This window comes from Anomaloglossus baeobatrachus, chromosome 12, assembly GCF_048569485.1.
Source record: "Anomaloglossus baeobatrachus isolate aAnoBae1 chromosome 12, aAnoBae1.hap1, whole genome shotgun sequence".
Classification (NCBI taxonomy): Eukaryota; Metazoa; Chordata; class Amphibia; order Anura; family Aromobatidae; genus Anomaloglossus; species Anomaloglossus baeobatrachus.
The window spans coordinates 72,812,716-72,827,322 of NC_134364.1; the positions used below are offsets into that span (position 1 = coordinate 72,812,716).

The 14,607-nt window shown below is 40.3% G+C and overlaps 1 protein-coding gene across 1 annotated transcript in view; it reads right to left on the reverse strand.

Annotated features, from left to right (window-relative positions):
- Positions 1 to 8,606: 8,606 nt before the first annotated feature.
- The window catches only part of SPRED1 (sprouty related EVH1 domain containing 1), an 83,386-nt gene continuing 77,385 nt past the window's right edge, over positions 8,607 to 14,607 (reverse strand). Inside the window, exons 5-6 of the mRNA XM_075330495.1 lie at positions 13,471 to 13,620; positions 8,607 to 10,218 (exon numbers count right to left, since the gene is read on the reverse strand). Coding sequence (XP_075186610.1) covers positions 9,574 to 10,218; positions 13,471 to 13,620 — 795 coding nt within the window. The 3' untranslated portion in view covers positions 8,607 to 9,573. The remainder of the gene's footprint in view (positions 10,219 to 13,470; positions 13,621 to 14,607) is intronic.

Below are 14,607 nucleotides of genomic sequence, written 5' to 3' on the forward strand. Positions count from 1 at the left end.
AAACGGTCAAAAAATTGGGCCCGGTGTGTTTTGTAGAGGAAAAAGAGGATGTGGCTGAGTCTCTGAGCGCTTATTGGGCCTCGATGCTAAATGCTACAAATACATAGGAAGACTTTGTGCTCACGAGAACATGTGCAAAGGTGAAGCGACTAAATGTATTGTCACATAAGAAGGAAAATTATCCCTGGGCTTGTTTCTATCCACAAAACTAATAGTTAACAAGCCTGAATGTGAGCCAACTGGCTCTGCCGCCTCCATTCTTGGCTGCTGGAGGGGTCAGTAGAGGCATTGTTCTCTTGTGAAATGTGTAACTTGGACCCTGCTACCCTGGAGAAGAAGAACCTGCTTTGTGACATTAGCAGGTGTGACTGACAGGGAGGATCAGTAATGTCATGTACTTACCATGACTAGTCTTATCAGCTCATAAGCCCGGCCGTATGAAATTCCAGCTCTACTAATGTATCACAATGTGCCGCTCCGATAATGGTGGGAGAATGAGCTCCGTACGCCAACAAATACACTTATGTATTTAAAGGAGCGCTCCGCTTCTCTTCATCTCCAGATCTGCATGAAGAAGTAATTGCTAATAATATGTTAATGATGTTTTCTCTGTTCACATCTAAACTGCGGCTCAAAGTCAGTACAAGATTATTAAATCAAACTGAGCGCAAAGTTATTTTATGTGGCTTCATAGTGGAAATGGTGAGAATGATTTACAGTAAAGCTTTCCTTCAAAGCAGACGGCCAAATTTCAACAGCATTGTGCATCTGCATCTTGTAAAATGTCGGGAGGATGAAATGCTCCCCCAGTGTGGTTTGTCTGTAATATTCATATAGGAGCAAAGAAAAAAGAAAATATAGAGAAAGAAAAAGAGAAAGGAAAAAAGGAAGAAAGAAAAGAAAATAAGAAAGAAAAAAAGAAAAAAGATAAAAAAAGAAAAAGGCAGAAAGAAAAAAAGAAAAAATAAAGAAAAAATACAAAAGAAAAAATAAGAAAAAAGAAAGAAGAAAAAAAGGAAAAAAGAAAAAAAGAGAAAGATGGAAGCAAAGAAACACAGTAAAAAAAAAGAAAAAAAATGAAAAAAAGAGAAAGAAAAAAAGAAAAGAAAAAATAAAAAGAATAGAAAATAAAGAGAAAAAAAAAGAAAAAGGCAGAAAGAAAAAAGGAAATAAAGAAAAGAAAACAGAAAGAAAAAGAAACAAGGAAAAGCAGAAGAAAAAGCAAGAACAATGAAAAAAAAGAGAAAGAAAAGAAAGAAAGAAGAAAAAAAGTAAAAAAGAAAAATAGAAGATAAAAAAGAAAAAAGGCAGAAAGAAAAAAGGAAATAAAGAAAAGAAAAAAAGAAAAAGAAAACAACAAGGAAAAGCAGAAAAAAAAGCAAGAAAATGAAAAAAGAGAAAGAAAAAAAAGAAAGTAGAAAAAAAGAAAGTAAAAAAGAAAAATAGAAAATAAAGATAAAAAAAAGAAAAAGGCAGAAAGAAAAAAAAGGAGAAAATAAAGAAAAAATACAAAAGAAAAAAAATAAAGAAGGAAAAAAAAGTAAAGAGAAAAAGAAAGAAAGAAAAAGAGAAAGAAAGAAACAAAGAAAAACAGAAAAAAAACAAAAAAAAAGAGAAAAAAGAAAGAAGAAAAAAAGAGAAAAATAAAGATAAAAAAGAAAAAGGCAGAAAGAAAATAAGAAAGAAAAAAAGGCAGAAATAAAAAAAAAAAGAGAAAGAAAAACTAAAGGAAAAAAAAAAAGAAAGGGAACAGGGCAGTGGACAAACAATACATACTTTTTGCCAAAATCGTGAAAATTGTTGAGTTTTTACTGGATTTTTTTGAAAATCATGATACCCCCCCAAACCACATCATGTGACATCCTCAAAGTAGTTAGCGCATTGGATCAGCAAAAAGAAGCATTGGCCATGTTCACATGTTGCATTTTTTTTCTGCAGCAAAACCAGTAAAAAGAAGCTGCATTTTTTGCACCTTTTTTGTTGAATTTATTCTGTTTCATTTGTCTATAGTACATCTTTGAATAAAGTTAGTTTCGATCATGTTTGTAAACCTCAGTGGAATTAATAGCGCTATAAAAGTGAATAAAATAAATAAATTCACCACAAAGCTGAAAAAAAACCCTGCTGCAAATAAGGCAGCTCCATTCTTTTTAATGATGAAAAAGCAGCAAAAACCGCTGAAAGAGTTGACAAGCTGCTTCTATCAAAAACGCAGCCGTTTTCCATGTCAGTCAGGAAAAAAAAGCAAGTGAGTGCATGAGATTTCTGGAATTTCATAGGTTTTTCTGGTTCTGTACAAAGCAGATTATTTGCATAAAACCAAACAAAAAAAACCGCAACGTGTGAACATGTCCTTAGAGCTCATTTAGTCAGTGAGTTTTTTTTTTCTCATACGCAAAAAAAACCTGACAGATTTTCATCAGTATTTTGGATCAGATTTTCATCAGTATTTTGGATCAGATTTTCATCAGTATTTTGGATCAGTTTGGTCAGTGTTTGTGTATGCGAACGTTGCTTTTTTTATGCGTTTTTGCAGTGTAATCGCACCATTTATTCAGAAAACTCCACAAAGAATTGACATGCCATGTCTAGGCAATAATGCAGCGGGGCTCAAAATGGAAACAGAAAATAGAAAAAAAACAGCGTCAGCGGCCTGAAGCCCCGACGGGCCCAGTGAACGGAGATCGGAACGCAACGTGAAAGGGGCCTTATAGGTGAGAATAGAATAGCGGTTTCGGTCATGGACATGTAACTGGAGCTAGGTGCGAGGCCTTTCATACGGCAGTCCTTATTCACATATGCAAAACATGGTCCAAATGTCAGTATTTTAGATCAGCGTGTCAGTTTTATTAGTGAGTTTTACGCATGAATACAATGAATAATCTTCTCCTATACATTGCAATATTAATCAGACACAGCATACTGATGCCATATATGTGCGGTCTGTGATTTTCACGGGTCCATAGATTTGTATGGCTAATTTTGTTCCAGATCAAAAACAGCCGTTTCTATGATTTTTTTTTTTTTGCAAACACGTAGTCTATAGATTACACTGGGGAACAATTTGAAAAAAAATTTCTGTTGAGTTAGGTTTTTGAGCGGATTTATACTAAAATTGGCATGCTGATTCCAAAAATGTAGTCAGTTTTTTTCTATCACATCAAGTTTTTCCTCCTCAACTTACCTGCCATAGAAGCACAATTGCATTGATTTCTGTAATAAGACTTGTTATCTGAGTACAATTCGAGCTACGTGGCAACTTGTAAGAGTAGTCACAACTAAAAAACATATTTGTCATGCCTATTTCTTATATATTTCATTTTTTGTCCATATTTGTACTATTTAAAAAAAAACAAAACACTTTTTAGGTACAGTAGTTTACATATTTTTGAGAAGACAAAAATCCTATAGTTCAAAAACTTGACGTGATAGAGAAAAACTGAGATCATTTCTGGATTCAGCATCCAAAAATTAATTAAGAACAGTTGTCTGACCTAACTCCTAAAAAATTGCGTTCCCCAGTGTTATGCGTAATCACAGACCCAAATACGTGAAAAACAGAAGTGTTGGGATAAGTATCTCCTTCTGGTTGAAGTCTACTCCATAACCCTATTGACTGACCTGCCAAACACAGGCCAAACAAAATGGCTAATGTAGCTCAGTGAGGCTGGCTCCTGGATCCGTCAGAAATGCGGTACAGTTCAATACAGTTAAATGGAATCACGGCAAGATAAGGTCACATGTGGTCACATGCAGCCATGACCACATGTGACCTTATCTTCCCGCAAGTCCACTGTATTGAACTGTACCTCATTTCTGACGGATCCGGCATTGTGGCAGAATACCGCTGATGTGCTCGCAGTGTAAGATTAAAGGAAACCTTTTACATTGGAGAACGCTATTAACTTGCAGATATAGGGTTAATCTGCAGGTTACCAGAGTTATGAGCATGTCCGGCCGCAGTACTCAACGTGCAACATCCGGTAAAAAATTAACTTAATTCTTCTCGAGAGCCACCGGTTTTCAGTCACAGAGGTGTGTCAGCGTGGCTAGTCACCACTCACAGCACTGTTAACAGTAACTGAAAGTACGCCTGGACACTGACTGACAGCTGGCTGTGTAATGAATCAGTGCCGGGGTGTGCTTACAGCCACCGAATTACACTATAGAGATAATTGTAGCTTGGATAACTGTAAACTGGCAGCTTCTGAGAGGAATAAAGTTCATTTTCTCCCAGGTGTCGCACTTTCAGTACGAAAGCCGAGCACCTTCCTAACGCACCTTCCTGCAAATTAACCCTGTATCTGCAGCTTAATAGTCTTATCCAATGGAAGCCAACCAACTGGTGGTGCAACCAGAAGAGTATCTGAACATGCACCAGATTCATCATCCAGCCTGAGCCATGTTCATAAACTTGGCGCAATTTCAGGTGTTTAGTTTATCTAAATATTAGACATGATTAGTATATTTCTGGCAACAGATTTTATTCACTCATGATAAACTATAATATAAAATATCCAGAGTGGTATTTTTTTCTACAAATGCACCATGACATTTCCCTCGTCTTGTATTTGTGATGGTATTAGAAAAAGGTTTGACCAATATGACCTCAGATTCACTTTACAATAACCGCTCACGTGGAGGATTTGGTGTATTAGGTGTGGAAGGCCAATGCCACCCGTGCCAGACAAAATAAAAGCTGGGTGCATGGAAGCAAGCGGCTTTGTCTTTTACCCAGTCATTTAACTAGTCCCTTACTAAGAATAGGATGCAACTAAATGCTAGTCTTGTCCATTCTCTGCGTGTGATATCGCCGATCAGTCTCATGAGAGATATTTATGTTATATCTGCAGAATACACCCCCTTAAGGAAGGTATGTGCATACATTGTCCTATAGACGCCGGTATACCAGAAATGTTTTTGAAGATGATGATTCAGCAAAACATTGGTGGTGTTTTTCCAGAAGCATCTTCTTTGTCATCTACTCAGTTACTTTCGAGATGGCTTTGCCGCCGGCGACTTATGTATTTATTTTTTGTCGGGTGACATCCTTCAGCTGGTTCATGACTTTCAAAGCCAGAAGCAGTTAAAGGAAGTCACAAAAGACGAAACATGTGCACAGCAAGTTATTTTGACAATGCTGTGCATGTTTAATTGTTTTTTAGGTTTTGTTTCTTTTAGCACTTTTTCAGGCAGGTTCTAGGCAGCATTGTACCTAACAAAAGATGTCGTGTATACATACCCTAGGGGTACACTGCAGAAGAATGGCTGTTTCTAAGGGTTAAAAATTTACTTTGTCATCTCATACATAAATTTGACTTGCAACTATTTAACATGATTAGTTATGCAAATTCTTGTCATCTCACTGCATTGTTACTGTTTTGCTCCTGTTGTTGGAAAAATCTTTTTCTTCCTGTATACTACAAATTACAACCTGTTCTTACATTCCCTAATACCTCAGTGTGTTATTAGGTTGACTCTCATGTGAAAGGTCATTGATTCAAATTAAGGAGCAGCCATGAAGATTTCCCAAGAAATCAGACACCACATCATCCAGCTCATAGTGATCTCTTGGCCAAGAAAATTGCCAAACTGCATCATGTGAGGCCATGCCAGTTGGAAGAATATGAAATGAAGTCCGTCCATTCAAAAGCCAAGAGGTGGACGTCCAGGCAAAATATTGGAGTCAGTAAGTCGTCTCATCACAAGGTCCATCAGTTCTGGAGCGACAAAGTCGAAAGTGGAGGCGGCTCTTATACTTCATAATAGTGAGACCACAGATGTCCATACAAGCACTGTGCAACGCATGTTACATAGGTCTGGAATGGTGGCTGAAAAAAAAAAAAATGAGGAAGCTTCGACCTCCATATCTTCATAAGAAGCGTCGGCTCGAGTTTGCAAAAGATTACAAAAAGTGGACAATAGAAGATTGGAAACGGGTATTGTTGAGCGATGAGATGAAAGTCAATAGACTAGGCTCTGATGGGCGCAAATGGGTCTGAAAGAAACTAGGGATAAGGAGGATATCGGATCGAGAAATTGAAGGAACTTGACTGTCAAGTTCGGTGAAGGAAGCCTGATGACATGGAATTGTTTCACAGCCAAAGGCTTTGGATACTAGACCAGGATCGATGATGGTCTCAATGCTGAGCTATATGTGATTATCCTACAAGATGAGTTACTTCATACCCTAGAGAAAAATGGAAATGAAAAGGACGATAGTGTTCCAGGAGGACAACGACACAAAGCACAAGTTGATATTGGTGAAAAAATGGTTCAATGACAATGAAGTAGAGGAGCTGGATTGTCCCCACAGTCCTCATTCCTCAAACCAATCCAACACTTGTGGGTAGAGTTGAAGAAAAAGCTGCATATAAACCTAAGCGAGGCGACCAATTTGCACCAACATTGGGAACGTGTAGAAGAGATCTAGGATCAGATTTCGGTCAAGATGAGCTTGAATCTGAATGAGAGTTTGGCCAGAAGGATTCAATAGTGCTGACAGCCAAAAGGTGGATTTACAGAATACTAACAAAATAGTAAAAATTAAAATTTAGATTTTAGGCACAAAACAGTAACTATGCAGTGACATGACAAGAATCTGCATAACTAATCATATGCTAAATAGGTGCAAGTCAAATTTATGTATGAGATAGCCAAGATGATTGTCTATAAAATGAAGGTAGTCTCACGCTCAAAGTTTTAGTGAATGGTGAGATACGGAGCCTGAAAGTCAGAAGTTTAAAACATTGTTACCCTTTTGCTTGCCAGTGTAATGGCCCAATATGTACTAATATGTAATGTAATGTCATAGTCCTGTATATAATATATAGGCCTCCCCATATTCTAATGGCCTCAGCGTAGCCTTCCATATAATACAATTGGCCCCACAAAGTCCATTGTTACTCTTTTACTCATCAGTGTGTTTTGTGGGACCATATCCTAAGGGCTTATTCACACTGCGTTTTTTTTGTTTTTTTTCATGTGGAAAGAATGCAGCGTTGATCATTAGCAGCAAAATAAATGTGATTTATTAAATTCCACCCACCTGATGTCTTTTTTTTCCGCTTTGTGTTTTGCAAACTAAGGGGACAGTCGCTTGTGGAGATAATAATAATAATAATAATAATAATAATAATAATAATAATAATAATAATAATAATGGTCTTAATAAAGCCATGTGATACCGGACCAGCTTCCAAGAGAAACACCTAATAGTGCTAGAATAGAAATTCCCACTGCAAACTACGAGGGGCTGCTGATAAGTCCTTGGCTTTGTGATTTTTTTTGTTTCTATGGTAACGAATGTTACATTACATGAAAGCCTTGTGTGTTTAATATAGGCTTAATATAGGTTTTCAAAATTATGTTTTTGTTGCTTATGGCAACAGTGTTTTACGCAGGCGGGAAAACAAAATGGCGGAGTCTAATGCGATATTTACAGCAACTGAGAGCAGAGGATGGATAAAATTCTTGTTTCTGTAAGGAAAGTCCGTGAAGGATATTCATGGTGATATGTCGCAGACATTGGAATATGAAGGGCATTGATCCCCCAATGTTAAGAACTGAGTTGCCAAATTTAAAACGGGCCACTTCAGCACCAATGATGAGGAACGTCCTGGACGACCGAGAGTGGTTGTTGTTCCAGAGATCGTCGATGCTGAGCACAATCTCATACTGGAGAATCCACGAATTTCAGCTAAAGCAATAGCAGACACCATGGGGATTTCCCGTGAACATGTTTGTGTCATTATCCATGAACATTTGGACATGAGGAAGTTATCTGTAAAGTGGGTCCCCAAATGTTAGACAACAGATCAGAAAAGCATGTGAGTGAAAACTTCCCGGTCCATTTGTCAGTGTTTCCGGACTGATAAGAACTTCCTGGATCGGCTGGTCACTATGGATGACACCTGGATTTATGTGTATGACCCTGAAAACAAGGAGCAGTCAAAAGAGTGGAGGCACAGTGGTCTCCTCGTTCAAAGAAGTTCAGGGTGCAAAAATCAGCCACTAAGGTGATGGCATCTGTGTTCTGGGATAAGGAGGGCGTGCTGCTAGTGGACTACCTTCAAAAGGGTTCCACCATCAATGCAAGGTATTACATTGAACTTTTGGACCAATTGAAGGCAGCTCTGAAGATCAAAAGGCGCGGCAAGCTGTCCAAAGGAATCTTGTTCCTGCAAGACAACGCCTCCGCTCACACTGCACAAGCGACCACTGCAAAACTGGCAGAGCTGGGCTTCCAGCTGCTTGACCAACCACCTTATTCACCAGATCTAGCTCCCTCCGACTATCATTATTTCCAAACCTGAAGAAACACCTCAAGGGTACCAAATTTCACACCATTTCTGATGCCATGTCTGTTACGGATGCCTAGTTTGAGGCAAAACCGAAATCCTTCTTTTGCTAGGCTTACAGAACGTGGAGTACCGGTGTAAGAAGTGTGTTGTCATCAGTGGAGAGTATGTGTAATAAATGTAAAGTTTCATCATCCTATCTCGTTTCTTTCTGGGTAAAGCCAAAGACTTAGCAGCAGCCCCTCGTAGAATACAAATTTTGGCGATTGTGATATTGGTCCATGAATAAAAAGACACAAACAAAGATTTGACACTTGTGTTATATTCTATGTACCAGAGTGTATAAATAATGTGACATAACACAGGTAGATTTGAGAAACAGATAAAAGCTGAATAAACCATCAGAAAATAAAAACAAATAATAATAAAAAAAAAAACAATACATTGATAAATCAGCTTTGTTTTATCCATTCAGCTGCCGGAGACACGTGGTCACCCTACAACAGCAGCAGGACTCGGCCCTATACCGGAATGTCCCAAATTTCATTAGGAAAAGATAAGGAAGTTGGGTGAGGGAAGTTGGGTGAGGAGCGCACTGTAAGAAACTTTCTCCCAAAAGTCATAAAATTTTCTTGTACCGTACATTTAGTTAAATATAGACATTTGTTATTTATACAGAAAATCACTTGAATAAAACTAGAAATTATTTAGTTCCACTAAAAATTCGGATATTGTGTATTTGTAGGTCGTCCAATCGCTCGGATTTCTATACAAGGTTAGTTCACGTCTGGAAGTACCAGAGCTATTATTAAACGGCGAAAAGATGGGACATGGAAAAGTAGACAGACATACATACATATATATATATATTTCTATATATTTGTTCTATAGTTCCCGCACCGCCTCTCTCCAAAGATAAACATTCACTTTCGACCCATTCATCAAACATTCTCATCTGGTGGGATGTCCTGTAGTTCATATGTTACAAGATGATTTAATAATCTGCATTCATTCCGGAATGGCAAATAAAAAATAAAATAATATTAATTACAAAAAGGAAAAAAATAAAATAATATTTATATATATTTATATATATATATCTAATGCAAGACTGGCACTGTTACATATTCTCGCTGGTCCTATCTGAAGTCAGATAGCTCCAGTACAGTCTGCCACACGTGATCCACTTTTGTCACCGTAAACTGCCCGCGTCGGTTCCAGCAGCCACCCGGCAAAATTAAGAAATTCTTCCTGTGCTTGCAGAGTCACGGTGTCATCCGGCTGCTTTGTGCTTCCCCCCGCAGCAGCCACACATCTCCCCACAGTGGTGACAGGCTCGTAGAGGGAGGTAGCAGCACATACAGGGGGCAATGAAGGATAGAGTGACTAGAGCCAGCCAGCGCAGGCATAAGTTTTCATCGGAGGCATCGCAAGAACAGGGGTCAGAGAAGTCTCCTTCCGAATCTGACATGCAGTGGTAGAGCATACTCTCGGCACACAGCATGCAGCTGACCTGATAGATGCACCTGCGGATGGGATCGGGAGCGTCCTGGCACTTTCCCCTTCCATTCTCCTCGTGGTTGAAGCGCTCCTGGCAGTACACGCACCGGGAGCGTTCTCCATCCTCTTTTCTTCGCTTTTTTAGAGAGGATGTAGGCTGAGTCTTAAAAACCCCAGATGTTTTTTGCTCCTTGAGCGAGTCTCTGCCATTAGCTGGAGAGTAAAGATAGTTGTTTTTTTTACAGTCCGTCTTGGTGAAAGGAGCACTTATCTCATGTTCCTCGCGCTCTGTGTCATTCCTCCATATGTCAGGATGGCGGTAGTCCGCGTAGCGCTGAATGATGATGTCACGAGGGTTGATACGCACAATCTCATCTTCATCCTGGAAGCTGACGTGGCGGAGAGGCTTGAGAGGGACCTGGAAGAGATAGTATCTTGGGTAAGCGATCATGTGAAATGGGTAGCTTACTTTTTATTATTTATGATTATAGTGCCATTAATCCATGGCTCTTTACATGTGAATTGGGGTATACATAATAGGGACAAGTACAATATTCATGAACAATACAAGGTACAGACTGATACAGGAGGAGAAAGGACCCTTCCCGCGAGGGCTCACAGTCTACAGGAGGAGAGAGGACCCTTCTCGCGAGGGCTCACAGTCTACAGGAGGAGAGAAGACCCTTCTCGCGAGGGCTCACAGTCTACAGGGGATGGGTGAGGCTAGAGTAGTAGTAGTAGTGGAGATAGTCATGTGGTGCTACAGTGGACTGAGGGTTACTTGATAACCATGATGTCACTTACTGGGACTTTCAGAAAAAAAATTAAGACAATTTGCTTAAAAAACTTCACTAGACCAGGCCAGGAGGGACACAATGCTTTGATATCTTATATCATATATTACTTCCCTTTCAGAAAGCAAAGAAAACACAAAAATCATAAATAGTAATGCTCTTGATTCCTAAAATTTTGCAAACTAATTTTTTTGTTAAGCTAAAATGGATTTTCCCACTAACAAAGTTGATTTTAATCAATAGATCTTGGAATAATAATAATTTCCACAATTGGATGTGTTTAACAAAAATGTTCCTGTGCTGAGATAATGTTATATATGTGTCTCTGCTGTGTACTGTGTAATGGCCGTGTCTGACCGTACAGGGACATGGTCTGATCATACCACATCTCCTGAGCTGGGGAGGAAGGAAAAAAAGTGTATACAGACATTACAGCGTGGAATCACAAATTATTCTCTCTTTGGAGGCAAAATATTTTGTAAGAACGGACAGGGAAATGTTTTACATCCCAAAAATAATCAGTTGCGATTCTGTGCTGTAATGTCTGTATACCCTTACTTCCTCCCCTGGCCAGGAGATGTGGTATGATCACACCATGTCCTGTATGGTCAGACACAGCCATTACACAGTACTTAGCAGGGATACATATATAAGATTATCTCAGCACAGGAACATTTTTTTTAAACACATCCAATTGTGGAAATTATTTTTACATGAAATATTGAACAAAATTAATTTTAATCGTGGGATAACTCCTTTAAGGGCGAGTGGCCACAGCGTTTTTTTTAATCCAGTGGTGGAGCTGCTGGGAGTTATCTATCACAAAGCCTCTTCAGGAAAGGGTCGGCACTGTGAGACAATCCCAATACCCCGCTCTACACCCTTCCTAACAAGGGGGAGTCCAAAGGAGGGACCCCAATCTATTATTTGTGTGCTTCAAAATGGACTTTGTAAACTAAAACATACCCTTTAAATTTTTAATTTTATTCAACAAATGAAAAAAAGCTTTACAGATAACATATCACCATATTAAAGGGGGCTTCTCCTATTTGAAAAGTTATTCTCACTGGGTGAAAAGGGCTGTATTTAAAAAGCCTGACATTTCCTGTTCTGTAGGGATCACTTTACAGTATTTAACATGTTATAACAATGACAATCACACCATTCAAAGAAAGTGACTGATCTGTTAAGGAAGGGGGAGGTGGTAATCTGAGTACACGCATAAAATACACTTGCTGCTACTGGGGCCAAAAGATTGGTGCTCACCACATCTCTAAATGGACCAAACTAAATGAACCCTGAGCGTTGATCCAGGGAGCTACTCTGATTGCCGTACGTGAAGTGGTGAAGGAATTTTTTCCCCTAATGTGGAGTTTACTGTCTGCCCCATGTTTTTTTTTTGCCTTCCTCTGGATCAACATGTTAGGTTAGGTCATGGGTTGAACTCGATGGAACTAAGGGCACCGTCACACTTTAGCGACGCAGCAGCGATCCCACCAGCGATCTGACCTGGTCAGGATCGCTGCTGCATCGCTACATGGTCGCTGGTGAGCTGTCAAACAGGCAGATCTCACCAGCGACAAGTGACCAGCCCCCAGCGATGTGCAAGCGACGCTGCGCTTGCACGGAGCCGGCGTCTGGAAGCTGCGGACACTGGTAACTAAGGTAAACATCGGGTATGGTTACCCGATGTTTACCTTAGTTACCAGCGCACACCGCTTAGCTTAGCGTGTGCAGGGAGCAGGAGCCGGCACTGGCAGCGTGAGAGCTGCGGAGGCTGGTAACGAAGGTAAATATCGGGTAACCACCTTGGTTACCCGATGTTTACCTTGGTTACAGCTTACCGCAGCTGTCAGACGCTGGCTCCTGCTCCTTGCACATTCAGGATTGTTGCTCTCTCGCTGTCACACACAGCGATGTGTGCTTCACAGCGGGAGAGCAACAATAAAAAAACGAACCAGGGCTGTGTGTAACGAGCAGCGATCTCACAGCAGGGGCCAGATCGCTGCTCAGTGTCACACACAGCGAGATCGCTAATGAGGTCACTGCTGCGTCACAAAAACCGTGACTCAGCAGCGATCTCAGTAGCGATCTCGCTGTGTGTGAAGTACCCCTAAGTCTACCTTCAACCTTAAAGGGAACCTGTCACCAGATGTTTATAATACTTACCCAATGAGAGCAGACTGGTCGGATGGGTGTCTACGTTCTCCGGGTCCCGTGCTTCCTCTTTCGGCCATCTTTGTTTTCCTTCTGAAGCTAGTGTGGATGACGCGTTCTATGTCATCTACACTAGCAGACATTGAGGCCCCGCACAGGCGCACTACAATACTTTGATCTACCATGAGCAGGGCAGATCAAAGTGTGCGGACCTCACTGTTGGCTAGTGTACATGACATAGGACGCGTCATGCACCCAGGCTTCAGAAGGAGGACAAAGATGGCCGAAAGAGGAGGCGCTGGACCCGGAGAACGGAGACGTCCATCCGACCAGTCTGCTCTGCACCGACCGTTAGGTATTATGAACCATCTGGTTACAGGTTCCCTTTAAACACTATGAAACTTGGCTTGCTATAGAACTCCATGATGATCCAAGTTGAGGAGATCAGTAGAAGCATGGGAACTCCAGGTTCACTTAAACGTGCTCCTACTTTGGCCATGTGAATCCATAAAACCTGTGGATTAGAGAGGGAGATTCCAGAAAGGTAACTATCTGCCATCACTTTCACTGATCCTTGTGGAGTTAGAAATGTTATGAATTCCTGATCCTATGACCATCAATGATGAGCATTGTAGAAAGTGGAAACGTACAACTAAAATCTAAAGTGTATGAACCCGTTGACCCTGGAGATGGCTTGTATTCCTTCCCAGCTGCCTCACCTGGGTGTGCATATAGGCTCTTCTGGGATTAAGGTTTTCAAAGGGAGAAGGCCTGATGGCGGAGCTGCGGTAGAGTTCATCCGTAGGAATCGAGTCACGATGGAAAAACGAGTCATTGTTCTGAGTGCTGCAATTATCTTCTTTGCTCATCTAAAGAGAGGACACACAAAAAACATGACTTCCATATACAGTGTTTGGTAAAGGATAAAAATAAAACACACAATATGAATTAAAAAAAAATAATCCACATATTCCAGGATGAGCAAGAACAGATACCACATCATGCGCTCATATGCCATGCATGGTCTAAGCCATGGCTACACGTGAAGCATGCCCATGAGTCTGGTGCTGAATTACATGCTGAAAAGGGATTCCTGTTCCAATTGCTGCAAAATTCATTCTGATAGTTTAAATATTAAGTAAATATATATTTTTTACAGTGGTGGTAGGGAACTCCTCATACTTTTTGCATCATGGCTGATTAACCCGCCTTGATACCCATTACGGTGTTGTGAATCAGTAGCCGGAAGGTCCAACTTCGTGGTCAATTGTTTTTAAAGCAAAAATAATACATCAAGACAATTTTTTGCCATAAGAGGCTTTTCTCACATAAGTTTTTGGGGAAAAATAAGTAAAATCAATAAATAATTGTCCTGAAGTGAGGCTAAACACTGGAGATATTTTGGACTGACTTATCTGAACGACAGACATCTGGTCACCTAAACAAACTTCTACACATCGTAATTCTAGGTAAAGTTTTCTCCTTGTGGAAAGCACGAAGTTGGCATAAGGAGGGAGGCATAACAGCCTTGAAATGCTTCCCTGGGAATTTTAATATGCAAATAACCTGTTCAGAGGAACTCCAAGGTCTCTCACCCAGCCAAACCAGTTCTGCTTTACACATATGATGGGCAAACAACCTGAAACAAGTGTCTGCATGTGAGGTTTCTGGCCCTATGAAGGCTCGATATTGACTTTTAGGATTGCTACAATAGGTGGCACTACAGTTCCTGACCTCTTCCTCCCTGAAGAGGCTATCTGTACACCTCCCAACCATCCTGTATCCATCAGAAGTGTCCTGAATTTGGCCAGCGGCTCCACTGTCCCAGGAGTTTGGGAGTATGTCACAACTGAATC